Here is a 17,355-nt window from a genome sequence, read left to right as displayed (position 1 = left end):
ACAATACTCGTTTTCCTTCAAATATTCCCAACCTAAATACAGGTCTACCCTTTGATATCAAATTTCTAAAACAGAACGGGTTCAGAAAATCTTTCAACATATAAAAGCCCCCCTCCCTTGAGTTCCCGGCTTTATGTGGGGGGGTGCAGCCCTGGGTCTCGGGTCAGTGGACTCATCTTGCCCTGCCCCAATCTGTGTGCTCTCCGATGCTGTAAGCGCGGGCCGCTTGGTAGCCTGTTTATAATGCGTCAGAACATGAACAAGCAAAATATGCCATTTATAGTGGATTATGATACAATAAAGCTCCAAGAGCTGGGACCACAGCAGATTCAGCAGTATAAAACAGAACAAGGTTTCCCATAAAGCCAGACATTTTCCATAAAGCCTTCTTACCTGTGTTTCGTACAGGTGAGCAATGTGAAACTGAACTGTATGAAGAGAAAGAAAAGGGAATCAGAGCACAGGATTAAATCTACTGGATCAACTGCAGAGTAATCACAGAAAATCTAAGGATGGTCTCACTACAGTAATTAGAAAAGGCAAAGTGATTTATGCCAAAAGTAGATTTCTGTATTTCAGCAACAACTGACAACTAATGACCATAAAAAAAACCCCCAAAAAACACAGATTTCAGGGATGTAGAAAATTTACATTTGCTTTACAAAGAAGTGGCCGAAATATGAAGGTCATTTCTCTAATTTTGAAGGTCATTTCTCTATTTCACATCAGCATTTGGATGCCAAAACCAGGAGTGGAACTTCCAGAGAAAACTATAGTTGAAAGACTGACACCTGTTCTGTGTTTTGGAGACAGTCCTGGCTTTGGCACATCACTATGTAAAAACACTGATGTGTGGAAGAGGCCTTATGCTGTGAAGTCCGGTGCCAGGTACTACTAAGTGAGGGACGCGTGTCTGAATCAGTGAAGGCTGTCAATCACTAATTAGGACCGCCCACAGGTCTCTGAAGAATACAAAGAGCACAACTTAAAAAAAAATAAAACTTACGCTGAATATTTTGCCTGCAAACCTATAAAACCAGTCTGCTCTACTCCCACTCTCCAAAGTAATGCTGGTAGAGCAGACATTAGGGTCTGTATCTGTATACCCCTGCACCAACAGACCCGGGATCTAAAGACTATGGGTAAGGTCTCATTCAGACATCCTTTTTTGTCATGGGCAGAACACATGCCCATCATAGTTTATTGGGCTTTTTAAATGTCAGAAAAATGGTTATTTTCACTCCAAGTCACGGATCGGATCAGAAGTCCAAAGCACCCCTTATTAGTCTACGGAATACGGTAACCCACAGATCGCCCCCTGGTGGGATCTGTGAGCCGTCCACACACATTACCATGAAACGCATGGTAAAAACCGACCAAACATTAACCAAGGCCAGGGATGTTGCGTCTGAGAAAATCTAAGATATACAGTATATCAGGAAAGATAGTACACCCTTCACATTTCTGTAAATATTTTTTTATGGGACAACACTTTGATACAATGTAAAGCAGTCAGTATATAGCTTGTATAACAGTGTACATTTGGTGTGCCCTCTAATAACTTAACACAGCCATTAATGTGTAAACTGCTGGCAACTAATGTAAGTACATGCGGGTACATGAAGGAAAAAAGTCTTTAATTTTTGCACATTAATAAACCATCGCCAGAAGCCAAATTCATGCCAAATAAAACTTTTTTTTTATTATGAAGTATTGCTTCAAGGCAGTCAATTATATACAGCAAAAAAATTCAAAAGAGAGGGTATGATGCAGAGGGAAAAAGGGTAAGACCCCACATGCCCCTGGATATGTGTTCAGGACAGGTTAAGGGGGAGTACGTCAATTCATCATGATAGCTGGTCCCCACGTGCAGACCTGGTGTGTCACTTTACCGGCATGGGTGAGTGGATCGTTCATTGTGAGGTTGCTATATGTAATCAGATTGTATTGGGGCCATGGTGCACCGTTATACATATCATGATGAATTGACGTACTCCCCCTTAACCTGTCCTGAACACATATCCAGGGGCATGTGGGGTCTTACCCTTTTTCCCTCTGCATCATACCCTCTCTTTTGAATTTTTTTGCTGTATATAATTGACTGCCTTGAAGCAATACTTCATAATAAAAAAAAAGTTTTATTTGGCATGAATTTGGCTTCTGGCGATGGTTTATTAATGTGCAAAAATTAAAGACTTTTTTCCTTCATGTACCCGCATATTCCTCATAAGTTGTTGCACATCAATATAATGATAATTGCCTTGGGTCCCTGTATCATTGTTGTTTAATGTAAGTACATGCCTGAGGGAAAATGGCCAAATTGTGCCCAATTGTGTGGCCACCATTCTTTTTACACACTGTCTTAACTGTCTTGGGCATGGAAATCCTCTTCTATCCTCCATGACTACATCATGGAGCTGGTGAATGATCGAGACCTTCGCTCCTCCACTTTCTGTTAGACGATGCCCCACAGATTATCAATAGGGATTAGGTCTGGAGACATACTTGGCCAGTCCAGCACCTTTACCCTCCGTTTCTTTAGCAAGACAGTGGTTGTCTTGGAGGTGTGTTTGGGCACTCCCACCACCATGCTTGACTGTAGGCAAAAAAATTTTCTTTGTACTCCTTGCCTAGTTGCCGCCATACAAGCTTGACACTATCTGGATACTAACCAAGATAATCTTGGACTACTTGGACCACAGGACATGGCTTCAGTAATCCATATCCTTATTCTTCAACAAACTGTTGGCGGGTTTTCTCGTTTATCATCTTTAGAAGAGGCTTCCTTCTGAGACAGCCATATAGACCAATTTGATGTAGTGTGCGGCATATGGTCTGAGCACTGCCAGGCTGACCCCACACCCCTTTACCTCTGCAGCAATGCTGGCAGCACTCATATCTATTTTGAAAAGACAACCTCTGGATATGAAACTAAGCACGTGTACTCAACGTCTTTGATCAATCATGGCGAGGCCTGTTCTGAGTGGACCCTGTCTTGTTAAACCACTGTATGGTCTTGGCTACCGTGCTGCAGCTCTGTTTCAGGGTGTTGGTAATCTCCTTATAGCCCAAGTCATTTTTATGTAGAACAATTCTTTTTCTTCAGATCCTCAGAGAATGCTTTGCCATGAGGGGCCATGTTGAACTTCCAGTGATCTAACACTAAGGAGTCACGTGATACCAGGGAGGGAAAATAGCTAGTTAAGCACAATTTGGCCATTTTCCCTTAGGTGTGTGCTTACTTTTGTTGCCAGTGGTTTTGACATTAATGGCTGTGTTGAAGTATTGAGGGCACACCAAATTTACACCGTTATACAAGCTGTACGCTGACTACTTTACATTGTATCAAAGTGTCATATCTTCAGTTTTGTTCCGTAAAAAGATATCAAATATTTACAAAACAAAATGCCAAAATGAAACAGGCAATCATGTTTTTATTCATTAAATTGCCTCCATACTGTTCTACACAATGGCAAAAGTGGTCTAATGATGAAAGAATGTGAAGGTCTATTGCAGTATAAGAAATATAAAATTATAATGTAACCGTCTGGTCTTCTGCAGATTTGCCTTAAAGAGTAACTGTCGGTTTAATTTTTATTTCTTAAATCCATAACACATAGGCAACATGTCATACATCAGAGAAATGTACTTCTTTCTCCTCCTGGATGGATCTTTTACACTCAATTCCTTGGTAAATCTGTATTCAATGGAGACAGATTTTCACTCTCCTGTGATAGGAGATGACACTGTGGGTGTCAAACTTTGGAGGACAAAGGAGAGACATTCGGCAGCAAGTTCTCCTGAAACAACAGTCACCGTTCTCCATAGAACTTTATGAACACCAATTGTCATCTCCTAGCACAGAAATGAGGGCATTTGTTTTCACTGCGTACAACTTTTACCTGTGAATCGAGAATACTGAGAACAAAAGATCAGTCCAGCAGGAGAAAGAAGTGGCTCTCTAGCAGGATATACTACAAAGTTTCTTATTTTCACATGTAATATGGATTTAGGCCTTGTGCGCAATAGAAAATGGAAATTTCTTAAGAAAATTCCGCAGGCGCTGAAAGATTTCCACTCGCGGAAAAAAACGCAAAAAAACCGCACCGAAATCCACATGCGCTTTGGTGCGGTTTTTTTGCGTTTTTTCCACAGGTTCGGACATGTGTTTTAATGCATTCAATGCAATAAAGCACATTGAAAAAGAAAAAAAATAGGTAATTTTCTTCTGAGATAGATAATTGATAGATAAATAGATAGAATAGATAGAGGGACAGATAGATAGATGGATAGATAATCAATAGATAGATGATAGAATAGATGATAGATAATCAATAGATAGATAGATAATAGATAGATAATCAATAGATAGATGATAGATAGATAGATAATAGATAGAGGACAGATCAATCAATAGAGTCCCTGTGACTGCAGTTCTCCCGAGCGGTAGTGTGTTCACATTACTGACCGTGAGAAATGACCTGTGGCTACCTCTCTGCAGGCTCGTTACGAGGCTGCATTCAGTACAGTGTGTCAGTCGCGGATGGATGCAAGCGTCGTGGGATGTGCGTGGATTACGCCGGAGCTGTGTGTTCGGGGGTGTAATAAAGTGGAGAAACAGGGGGCTTTTTTGTTATTTTATTTAAAATAAAGGATTTTTCGGTGTGTGTGTTTTTTTACTTTACGGGTTAATCATGAAAGCTGTCTCATAGACGCTGCCATGATTAAGCCTTGACTTAGTGGCGGCGATCCGCTGCCATTAACTCGTTATTACCCCGAATTGCCATCACGGCAATCGGGAAGAGTCGGGGACACTCCGGGACTGTCGCATAATGGATCAGCGGGCTGATATTCTCGACTGCGTGATGGGGGGGCATTAATCCTGGCCCTCGCCCTCCCCAGCCTGAGAATACCGGGCCGCCGCTGTGTGTTTACCTCGGCTGGACGGTAAAAATACAGCGGAGCCCACGTTTTTTTTTTATGTTTCTTTTATTTTTATATGTACATTTGATTTCTATGTGTATTCTATATGTCGGTGTCTGTGTGTGAGTGTGATGTTTGTGTTTACGCTCTGCTACGCTTCATCTTCCTGTCATAATGACATCACTTCCCTGCAATACGCAAACAGTGATAATTATTATGTCCCGAAAAACGCGAAATACCGGAGGGAATAACGCAGGAAAACGCAATGAACAGCACAGAATTTGCTGCCTGCGTTATTCCCTGCGGGATTTCACGATTACATTACAGTCAATAGAGTGAAATCCCGCAGCTATCTGCAGATAAGAAGTGACATGCAAAATCCGCCTATTTTTTGCACAGCATTTTTTTTCCCATAGGATTTGCTGGTGAATCACTGCAGAGGTGTTATGAACATTTTCTGCAGCGAAACCTGCAGCAAATCTGCAGGAAATCCGCGGCAAAAATCGGCAAGTGCGCACAAGGCCTAATGGAGGGAAACATTCTTTCAAAACTTCACAACCATTGGCGTACCCATGTCATGGTCGACAAGGGGTTCTTAATGTATGACGTACGGGTACATCATGGCGATCGTGTGGGGTTACAGGAGCTGTTCCTGCATGATCGCCGACCCTCGGCTATCACAACCAGGAGCTGTGCCTGCACCGGCCCAAGCTATTTAACCCCCTAAAAGCTGTGATCGATAACATTTAGGACGCTGGGAGAGAGCTCCCTCTCCCATCCATATGATGTCATCGCAAGGGCCCGATCATTGCCATGGCAACCTGAATTCACCATGAAGAGCTCTGGGTTAGTCAGCTATGGTAAGCCTGTTACACCATGCCAGGAGCATGGTCTAAGAGGCTTTTGTAAGTGCAGTACTAAACAGATATAATACATTGACATGATGGTGCATTGCAATACATTATCTCAGCAATCAGATTAATGAAAGTTAAAGTCCCATAGAGGAACTATTTTAATTTTTAAAACAAAAAATATTTAAAATATAAACAAAAAATAGAGAAAAAAAAATTACAGCAATAAATAGTTATAGTTTATGTATTTATATAAAATGCCATGAATAAAAGCTTTAAATCAATGCACAAAAAACAAGTCCCCACTTGGATTTGTCACATGTTAACAGAAATATAGGAGGTGTCCAAGTTACTGGTCACTATAGCGGCATATCTGCGCATTTCTGGAAAACGCCCGGAGTGTAAAATAGTCACTACACCAATAGATGAATTCCCAGAGGGGTGCAAAGGGGTCACTTTAGTGGAGCTTCCACTGATTAGACACATCAGGGGTTCTACAGCAAACTGAGTCCACAAACTATTCCGAAAAATCTGTACTGCAAAAGTCAAATAGCGCTCCTTCCCTCTCAAGACCTGCCATGTGGCCAGTACTGTACAGTCTTACATGGGGTGATGCCACGTTCAGCAGAAATTGTTCAAGAAATCATGTGGTCCATTTCCTCCTAATAGCCCGTTTGAAAATTAAAAACTTTGGGCTAAAACAAAATTTTAGTGGAAAAAAGTAAAATAAAACTTTTACAGCCCAACGTTACACAATTCTGTGAATCATCGGTGGGATTGAAATGCTTCCTAGACGAATTTCTCATGAGGTGTACTTTCCAAAATGGGGTCTCATGTGGGTGGTTTCTGCTGTTTTGGCACTATAGCGGCTTTTCAAATGCAACATGGTAGGACAGTTTCAGCCAAATCTGTGCTTGAATAGCGCTCCTTCCCTTTTGAGCCCTGCCGTGTGCCCCAACAGTAGTTTTGCAACACATATTGGGTATTGGCGTACAAAGGAGAAATTGCACAACTAATTGTATAGTCCATTTTCTCCTGCTACCCTTGTGAAAATGAAAAAATTGAGGCTAAAGCAACATTTTTGTGGGGAAAATGATTTTATTTTCACAACTCCACATTAAACATTTCTGTGAAGCACCTGCCGCTTCAAGGTGCTCACCACACCTATCCTGTTTTTCCAAAAATAAGACCGACCCCTAAAATAAGCCCTAGTAGGATTTTGGGGGCTTTTTTGAGTATACTTAAAATATAAGCCCTACTCCAAAAATAAGCTCTAGTTGCAGCTCCATAAGGAGGTGTTCAAACAGCTAAAAACATTAAAGAATACAGCAGGATTCCTCATCAAAAAAGCAAACACCCCCAAAAGAAAAACAGACACCTCCTGCCCCTCACACCCCTAAAAAAAAAATAAAATATAAAAATCACACTTACAAAACTCTAAATAATTACACCTGGCAAGTGCAGATGATAAATGGGCTCTCACCCAGATGTGCGTTGCTGTGAGGTACCTTGCTATTCCAGCTGCGTTGCACTGCAGCTCTCACAACCAGCTCGGGTGCCAGTATCACTCCGCACAGGTGATACTGCTTCCAGTCACCAGGGGGAGCCAACCACTGTAAAACGCATGAGGACCAGACAAGTGATTTGTATGTGAGAGCCCATTCACTTGCCAACTCTAATGGTTTGGGGTCTGGTAAGTGCGATACTTTTACGGTATATCTGCTTTCTTTTGGAGGTATACTTAGCTGTTACATAGAGAATAATAAACTTAAGCAGGTAATTTAAACCTTTGTAAATATGGTATGTACCGATCATTATTGAATAATTCTGCACTATGAGAACAGCAGATCAGATAAGAAAATGTGCATCTGCACCAGTAATAGGATTAACACAAAATGGGAAAATATAAAATATCCCCTGAAAATGAGCCCTAGCGCATCATTCGGAGCAAAAAACACTAAGACCTGGTCTTATTTTCGATTTTCGGGGAAACACAGGTAGTTAAATTTGAGTGGTCTAGTGTAAAAATTGGGTCACTTGTGGGTTTCCACTTTTTAGGCACATCAGGGGCTCTGCAAATGCGACATGGTGTCAGCTAACTATTACAGTTAATTTTGCATTCCAAAACTCAAATGGTGCTCCTTCACTTCTGATCCCTGCCGTGCACCCAAACAGTAGCTTTCCACCACACATGGGGTAATCGCTTACTCAGAAGAAATCGCATAATATATTTTAGGGTTAATTTTCTCCTATTATCTTGTGAAAATGCAAAATTTGGGGCTAAATCAACATTTGTGGGGGAAAAGTAAAATTTTCATTTCTGCTTCCTTCCATATTGCTTTAAATCCTATGAAGCACCTAATGGGTTAATAAATGTATTGAATTTTGTTGAGCACTTTGGAGGGTGCAGTTATTAGAACAGTGTCACTTTTGGTTATTTTCTGTCATATAGGCCCCTAGAAAAATCACTTCAAATGTGTCTTTAAAAAATTTGATTTGGTAAATTTTGTTGGAAAAAAATAAAAAATTGCTGATAAACTTATATAAAGAAATAAAGAAATCTGTCACCAGGTTTTTGCAACTTCATCTGAGAGCAGCATAATGTAAAGACAGAAATTGTGATTCCTGCGATACGTCACTTACTGGGCTGTTTTCTGTCATTTTGACAAAATCAATGTTTTCTCTGCTGCAGATCTAGCAGTTATACAGAGCTCATGAATATGCTGGACTACCTGGCAGTATGACACTTGAATGATAATCTACTGCTGATTAAACAGCGATTTTATCAAAACTACACGAAGAAGCCCACTAAGTGACATCGCTGGAATCAGGGTCTCTGTCCCTCTCTGATTCAGTGGCAAAAACCTGGTGACAGATTCCCTTTAACCCTTTTAACATGTCAACAAATTTTTTTAATAATGATGTTGATGTAAAGTAGACATGTTATTTATTAACTATTTGGTGTGACAACTCTGGTTTAAGGGCATAAAAAAATTGAACGTTTGAAAATTGAAAAAAATTCCCAAATTTTGCCATATTTTTAATATTAAGAAAAACGCTAAAAAATGTCACAAAATTTACCACCAAAATTAAGTACAATATGTCACTACAAAATCTCAATCACTAACCTGTTGAAGCGTTACAGTTATTACCATATAAAGTGACACTGGTCAGAAATGTAAAATTTGCCTGGTCAGAAAGGTGAAAACCAGGCTTGGGGATTAACTGAATCACAAATGATCAGTGAGCAGATGAGGCCTAACACATTTTGGCCCATGTGCAATAAAGTGGGGGAGAATAACTGGAGATAGAAAAAGAGCAACGTCTCCAAAACCAATTTTAAGGGTTTGCACTTGTTCCTTTGATAATAAGCGATTATTGAGGTCCGACAGCTAGGAAGCACCCCACTCCTGAGAACGGAGCTCTTCAGCACCTTCACTCCATTCATTTCCTATGGGACTGCGGGAGATACAGTGCTGTTCTCAGCCACCTCTGACAGTTATGGAGCGAGAACATATCAATGACACCAGAACATAATGTTAGACATAAGACACAAGCTGTACTTACTTTCAGCTTTGGACAAAGTGCAGGGATTGCAGTCAATCAAAGCCAAATGAAAATGCTGTGGGAGGAAAAAAAAAATGTTATGAAAGGAAACAATAGAATGCTACACAGATTACCTGAAAGAGTTAACACTTTTGCACAAGTAATAGCGGTATCATTTCTTAATGCATCCAAACAATAGAGAGCGGAGGAATGAAAGGCAGGCATCGGAATCGAATATCCCCACATCCTGGAGAACACAAGGCGCTGCGATATTCTGATGATATACATGTAGATAGGAGCACCAGATTCGGGGAGGAATAGCCGGGCTGACAGCTGTCAGGCCTCAGTCATCGGAGGAACATTTCACCATTTGCACTGATTAATGACATTATTACGAGATTCTGATGATTTCATGCACACAGCTGTAAAAATTCATTCCCCCTTGGCGCATACATTACTAGCCGGCCGGCTATGGGGCCGTTACCATGGAAATGCTACTTGGGGAATTTAGAAAATGACTAAATATGAGGTAAATAATAGCACCGAGATAATGGAAGCACATTATGCAAAGGGACCCTCGGCACTGAACACCACACAATCTAATGGAGGCACGAATGTCAGGAGAATCCTCCGCTCACATTACTTTATTTCCTAAGAAGCGACAATTACATGAAAAATAAAAAATTATGTAAACACACAGCCAACTGCTATACACAACACAACTAATAAACAGATTCATACAGCGTACATGATCCAAAGACAGATCTACTGTGTCTGGTGAGGACAGAAAGCAGCCATCCTGTGCCGCTACCAGGCACACGCTACAGACATATTCGATAGGGAAATGTAATGAGACACCGCAACACAATGACAGAACGAGGACCACACTCACCAATGGCGAACACCAGGAGAAAAGCCGGGCGCCCGCACCAAGCAGCGAGGAAACATCTGCACCTCATAGAAAGATTGCGCTACTGAAGCTGGAGACTGCTGTGTGAGATGGTTATTATGCAGGAGAGGCCACTGCAGTTCACAGACGACACACAATACCTCAAGGCAGACAGCCGTCTATAGAAATTCACAGTAAGAGGATTTACCTAGAAAGCACAGCCCTGAATCTTAAAGAGCAAGAGCCTAGAGAATGATGGGGCTTTCTATTGGATGTGGATATTCCGAGTGTCACCACCTGACACTACACAACTAAAGAGGTATTCCCAAGTCATTAATGGTAGCCTACATGTTTGGGATCAGAAACATAAGCATACAATACAATCCATTAATGGTCTTCCTCTGTGCCATGGCACCTTCTGCCAATGGTTAGGACTACAGCCGTGCGTGGCATGTTCATCCCTCTCAAGCTAGGCTGGCCAGGTTATGAGGCGCACACATACCGGAGCATTTCTCCGAGGCTCAGCACTCCAGTATGGGCAGGCTTCCGCCATGGACACTAGCCTAGGAGCCAGTCTACACACTTAAGACGATAGGCGATAACGCCAAGTTCTCACACACAGTGTGCAGGATTTCCATCATAATCAACAACAAACAGGGTGGTGATGCAAAACCCAACATGAGCTCCAGCTGAGCGCTTCACACCATGAGGCGGTCACACTGCCCCGGCCAATGTAATGCGACAGACATGACAAAGGTAGTAACAGCCCATAGATCGATATTTGGGCTAGTTCATCTATAGCAGTGGTTTCCCAAACTCCAGTCCTCACGACCCCCAACAAGTCATGTTTTCAGGATTTCCTTAAATAGCACAGGTGATGCCTTGATAATGATGCCATCACCTGTTCAGTAGTAAGGAAATCCTGAAAACATGACTTGTTGGGGGTCGTGAGGACTGGAGTTTGGGAAACCCTGATCTATAGCATCTCACTCAAAAGATTTCAATGGGAACTTTATCTGCTAATTTGATGCTTCCACATATGACCTGCACTCGGGTACGTGCTGTATTATAGCAGAGATTCAAAAGTACATGAAAGTTTGTGAAGCCTTTAGAATTTTTCTGAATTCTTAAATTTGACTTGAAATATCTGATTTTCACACAAGTCCAAAGAATAGATTAAGAAAGCAAAATCAAATAAGCCAGTCAAAAATATTAGACTGTGATTATCAAATATCACAAGTCTGCGTGGCAAAAGTATGTGAACCTTTGTATTTACTTTGTTGTGATCCACTTGTTCCACAAAAATTGCATCTAAATGTTTATGGTAAATGTACTCGAGTCCTACACATCAACAGGAAAGAATATTATCCACTTCAAATCAGTTCCGCTGGTAGCCTTTCTCCCATGAACTGCTCGCTCCGGCTTTTCTCCAGTTTCAGCTCATGGACTTACAGTTTGCTGATAATATTCAGAATTTATTGTTCCATTAAAGGGAACCGATCACCAGGATTTTCCTATATAACCTAAAGCCAGTGCTATACTGGCACTATCAGGCTGATTCTATACATACCTTTAGAGGTCAGCTCGGATGTTTAGGTTTTGAAATCCAAGAAAGAAAAGTTTATAAAATCATCAGCTTCCTGAGTGACAGCAGCTGAGAAGCAGATCATATCGGGGAGGGGGGGGGGTATTCAGAGTTATCCCCTCCCAGTTAGAATTAGCATAAGTATTAAACAGTCAATTTAACTTTTCACTAGCAGGACCTGTTTCAGGTCATGCCCATGTGACCAGAAGGGGCGGGCCGGGCCTCATAAAACAGAAAAATGTTGCTTCCTGGTATCAGCTTTGTGGGCTGAGGCCCGCCCCAGCTATTATCTGATCCTCAGCTGCTGTCACTCAAGAAGCTGCCGATTTTATAAACTTTACTTTCTTGAATTTCAAAACCTACACATCCGAGCCGACCACTACAGGTATGTATAGAATCAGCCTGATAGTGCCAGTATAGCACTGGCTTTAGGTTATATAGGGAAATCCTGGTGATTGGTTCCCTTTAAGGTTGTGTGCACACTACACTTGATGCAGATTTGGTGCAGATTAGTCACAAATCTGAATGCTTAGCTTTATCCAGCAAAGTCCATGACAATTCTGAAGTGTAGTGCGCACATTGCTTATTTTTTTTTCTTGCAGATTTGGTGCAGAGAATAATCTGCAGCATGAAATTGTTGGTGCGTTTTAGCCTGCATTTTTAGCCCTTTCACCCATTGACTTCATTAAGAAAAATGCATGCCAGAAAAACACCAAAAATGCTGTTTTTTTATGTGTTTTTCTGCCACAAAGTGCAGATTTCATGCAAAAAATTTCTGCATCAAATACTCAATACATGCACACATAGCATAACAACCACAAACCATACTGGCCCAAATGCAGCAAAACAGGCCCAAACCATGAAACCCCCAACCAGTGATTTCACAGATGTGTGGAGGTTTACTGCAGTGTTTTTCTGTCTCCAAACATAACACATACGGTTTTTTATTTACCGTATTCACTATTTGATTCCCCTGGTTAGTTCAAATTCATATATACCAAAACATATATAATTTGATTTTTAAGTGGTGAAAAAAAGTTTTGAAATTTGTCAAAAAAAAAATAAATTGTGTTTTAGTGTAATTTTCCGAGGCCCGTAGCATTCTCATTTTTCGGGATTCGGGGCTGTGTGACACATCATTTTTGGCGTCTTGAGCTGGCATTTTTAATCCTATAATTTTTGTGTAGATGCTATGTTTTGATAGCTTCTTATTGCATTTTAATGCAACGTTGTAGCGACAAAAAAAAAAATCCCTTAATTCTGGCATGTGGATTTTTTTCTCACTACACCCTTTACCTATCAGATTAATTTATTTTATATTTTAATAGATCGGGCATTTCTGAATGAGTCAATACCAAATGTGTATTTTTTTTATTATTGTTTTATTTTTAATCTGGCAAAAAGGGGTGATTTGAACTTATGTTTTCATTTTTTCATTGCTCTGAACAGCAAAAATGCTGATGATCTGTGGATGCTGGCATTCACAGGAAATATTTCATGACAGTGACCCCTCATCAGCTGACCCCCAGCTGTCATGAGTACCCATTGGCGCCCCATGACCACGTCATGGGACTGCCGGTGGCAGCCGGGAATGGCGCATTTCCTGCCGAAGCGCGTTAAATCCCCCTGTCAGAGACTGACAGGGAGATTTAACTAGTTAACAGGCGCTGGTGGATCTCCAATCTACCCACGCCTGTTAGCTGCACATGTCGGCTGATCAAATCAACATGTGAGGGTAAACATACGAGCCCGCATTAAAGGGACAGACAGAGGCTTGGACAAACTGGTCTGTCCAAAGTCATGAAGGGGTTACATATAACAAGTTTCCCACTCACACCTGATTAAACACACCGGACTTATTTCATTTTCAAATAATCTGCTAATTCTAAAAAGTTCACATAGAGACATGTGATTGTAACGCCCATACCGGCGTCCTTGCACTCCCCTGCCCCCTCCTGTTTCCTCAACTGCCCAGGTGTCCAGCAGCAGCGGTCCCGTCCCTTGCTGCTGCCTCCCGCAGTGCCTGTACACCTTGCAGGCTTCCGGTCTCTGCCTGTATGGTACACCAGCGGTCCACGCACCCTTTCTTAAAGAGCAAGCGTCCTCCTTAGGCCAAGTACACATATTCGGCTTTTCGCCGTTTTGACGGATGCGGCGCATGCCAGTAAACTATGATACAGTACAGTAGCAGCGCCTCAACCTCTGGGTCACATGCTCCGGTCACATGACAGCATGTGACCGATGCTTGTTGCATTGCCAGTGTACTGTATACACTGCACTGGTGTGCACCGCATCCATCAAAACGGTGAAAAGCCGGATATGTGTACCCGGCCTTACCCGGAAGTGCCTTCCAAGTCAGCTGGGAGGCTGCAGGTACTTAAGGCACCTCTGCCTTAAGCGAGGTGCCTTGGCAGTGAGTTAGTTTCATTGCTAATTGTCAGGTCCTTCAGTGCTGCTGCTGACACCTGTTTATATTTCAGTGCTGTGCTTCTTCACTGTTCCTCTGCTGCCGCTACCATCCACGTCGGCCGGCTAATCACGATACCCATCTCTACAAGTCTCCACACCTGTCGCTGCTGCTGCATCATCCAGCTGTCCATCAGTCTATCCATCCCGGGTGGAACACCGACACTGGCTGCTGCTGTAGTCTAGTCATAGAGACTCTCGCTGCCATACCACTGGGGCCAGGTGTAGCAGCACCAGTCTTCCCGAGTGGCACCCCGGACTCACACCTGCAGCGTAACCCCCTCACCATTAAGTGCTCTGGAGAAAACCAGGTGTAAGTTCGTAGGTAAGCCTCTCTGGGTTGTCTGTGTGCTGTGGCCCAGTGAGTTCACCAACATCTTTGCTTGGCCGGAGAGCATAACAGTGATATTAGATTATTTTTCTAATTTAAAAAAAAGTGATTAATTTTTTCTTATTTGTTTATTTTGGTTCTCTCAATCTATCTGATGCAATTTTAGGTCAATTTTGCAAAAACATAAAAATTCTGAAGGGTTCACAAACTTTTAAACAACACTGTTTGTACATATCAATCACTGATAGGACCACCCACTGGACCAAAAATCCCATAAAAAGCAGAGGATTAAATCACAGATTATACTGAATTGGACTGCAATTTCATGATGGACAAACATACAAACATTTAAAGGGAACTGATCATCATGAAATTGCAGTCCAATTCAGTATAATCTGTGATTTAATCCTCTGCTTTTTATGGGATTTTCGGTCCAGTGGGTGGTCCTATCAGTGATTGATAGTTAGCGCTGTATGCACTGATGGGACTTGCCCACTGGACCAAAAATCCCGCAGAGCACAGAGGATTAAATCATAGATAATACTGAATCTTTTTTTACAAACCTATAGATCAGTCTGCTCAGCTTCTGACGCTCTATAACATGATGTCTGCAGATTGGACTGCATTAATAATAATAATAAGTTTTATTTCTATAGCGCCAACATATTCCACAGCGCTTTACAATTAAGACATTATCATAGTGACAGGCACTCTAAGGTCTGGAAGTAAAAAATACCAAAACTGTACACAATATAAATTAGATATCCACTGGAAAAACAAATATTTTCCCCTCACCCATGACTGCACCACGTGAGAGAGGGATCCGCCCAGCAAGGACAGGAAACCATTCTGAATAAAAGGGCGGTACTTCTCCCCTTCGTCAGTTGGTTTCCTGTCCTTGATGGGAGACCCCTGTTCTGAAAACCGGCGGTAAAGAAAAAGAAGAAGAAAAAGAAAAAAGACGCCTACTTACCCAGCCCCGTCCGGTGACTGGAAGAGCCCTGTAGCACCGTTCTTCGGGGGTGGAAGCGCCGTCCACCTGCCCTGGGGGGTCCTGGTGTCCGTGCGGGAGCAGGCGGCAGGTACCGCTCGGGGGCTCCCGGTCCGCCGCTCATTTCCCCCCGCTCTGCGCTCCATGCTGCCTGGAACTTCCGGGTACGCGCACACGCGACGGGCACGCTGGGAGATGGAGGCGGGCCTTCCGATGACGTCACCGGATGAAGATGGCGGCGCCCATGCAGCGATACGGTGCATGCGACCCGCCATTCCGGTAGTTGGGCACTCCTGGCCGTGCACCATGGGGAGCGTGGAGAGAGGGGAGGAGCCTCACCTAGGACCGGAAGGCGGAGGATTGGTGTTAAAACAACTCTTCTGGCGCTGTCAGGGGCTGGTGCCTGGGCTCTGCAATGGACACGCATGAGCAGCAGCGCTCTCCCGTGCGTCGTCAGCAGGGCAGGAAAACAGATGACCGGAGCGACACTGGTCGGACGGGCCGTGGCAGCCATGACAGCAGATCCTCCCATGACTCTACAGCTCCGGTGAGACCTGTGGATGTTCCGAAGCAGCCTTCAAAACCGATACCCTTCATTCCTATGGTGGTGAGTGGATCTTCGTGAATGTCATTATACTCATGGCTCCCTTGCCTGCTTGTCTACCCTTCTTAGGCCCCTAAGAAATCCACGTCCAAAAAGAAGCATAAGGAATGCCCCCTATGCAGGGAACCCCTCTCAGACGAGTGGCGCAAGCCGTTGTGTCAGGGGTGTATCCGTCGCACAATTGCGGAGGAATCCCCGGGACTCTCGGCGGACGTCCGTTCGGCTATCCGCTCAGAGGTACAGGACTCCACGAAGGCTTTCTTAAAAAAGAAGAAATCGAAACCTGTGGACTCTGCCCCTTCTTCCTACTCCTCCTCCGGTACGGCCTCAGACTCGGACTCCTCGTCCTCAGAGGGTGATTTGGGAGGCAGACCGTGTTTTTCCATTGAAGATGTTGGGTCCCTGGTCAAATCAGTCAGGGCTACTATGGGGTTGACGGAGGAGAAATCCTCTAGATCCCTGGAGGATGTGATGTTTGGAGGTCTGGAAGATAGGAAGAAGCGTACCTTTCCGGTCAACAACAAAATTGAGGTACTTATTCAGAAGGAGTGGAAGCGTCCGGACAAAACGGGCTCTCTCCCCTCCTCCTCCAAGCGGAAATATCCCTTTGCTGAGGACGTAGCGGCCATATGGGACAAGGCACCCCGGATCGATGCTGCCGTGGCGAAGTCCTCTCGGCGAGGAGGCATTCCCCTAGAGGACTCGGGTACGTTGAAAGATCCCCTGGACAAAAAAGCGGATGTCCTTCTTAAGCACCTATGGGAGACATCTGCGGGGAGCTTGAGGCCGGCCATCGCAAATACCTGTACAGCCCGTTCTCTCATGATCTGGCTCCAACAGGTTGAGGATCAGTTGCGGGATAACACCTCCCGTGACAAGATCCTGTCAAAATTTCCGCTTCTCCAGGGGGCTGCAGCCTTTTTGGCAGATTCCTCAGCGGATGTTATTAGGCTGGGAGCGCGTTCTGCGGGCTTGTCTAATCAGGCCAGACGGGCGTTATGGCTGAAGGGCTGTCCAGGAGATCTGCAATCCAAACACAGATTGTGTGCGGTGCCCTGTGACGGTCACCTGCTTTTTGGGAAACAGCTGGAGGATGTGCTGGACAAAGCGTCAGAGGGCAAAAGGTCCTTCCCGAGATTCCACTCTGGTTCATCCCGTCCCTTTCGGAG

The 17,355-nt window shown here is 43.4% G+C and overlaps 1 protein-coding gene across 5 annotated transcripts in view; it reads right to left on the bottom strand.

Moving 5' to 3' along the window:
* The window catches only part of KDM6A (lysine demethylase 6A), a 209,778-nt gene that overhangs the window by 71,052 nt on the left and 121,371 nt on the right, over positions 1–17,355 (bottom strand). For 4 of the 5 annotated variants that reach the window (XM_075335539.1, XM_075335541.1, XM_075335540.1 and 1 more), the window contains exons 7-8: positions 9,342–9,396; positions 394–428 (exon numbers count right to left, since the gene is read on the bottom strand). In XM_075335539.1, coding sequence (XP_075191654.1) covers positions 394–428; positions 9,342–9,396 — 90 coding nt within the window. Of the gene's footprint in view, positions 1–393; positions 429–9,341; positions 9,397–10,212; positions 10,234–17,355 lie in introns of those variants that run through there. The other variant, XM_075335543.1, reaches the window with a different exon arrangement.

The sequence above is a fragment of the Anomaloglossus baeobatrachus genome, chromosome 2 (genome assembly GCF_048569485.1).
Source record: "Anomaloglossus baeobatrachus isolate aAnoBae1 chromosome 2, aAnoBae1.hap1, whole genome shotgun sequence".
Lineage (NCBI taxonomy): Eukaryota > Metazoa > Chordata > Amphibia > Anura > Aromobatidae > Anomaloglossus > Anomaloglossus baeobatrachus.
Note: the sequence above shows the minus strand (reverse complement) of the source record. Positions and strands in the feature narration are given on the sequence as shown.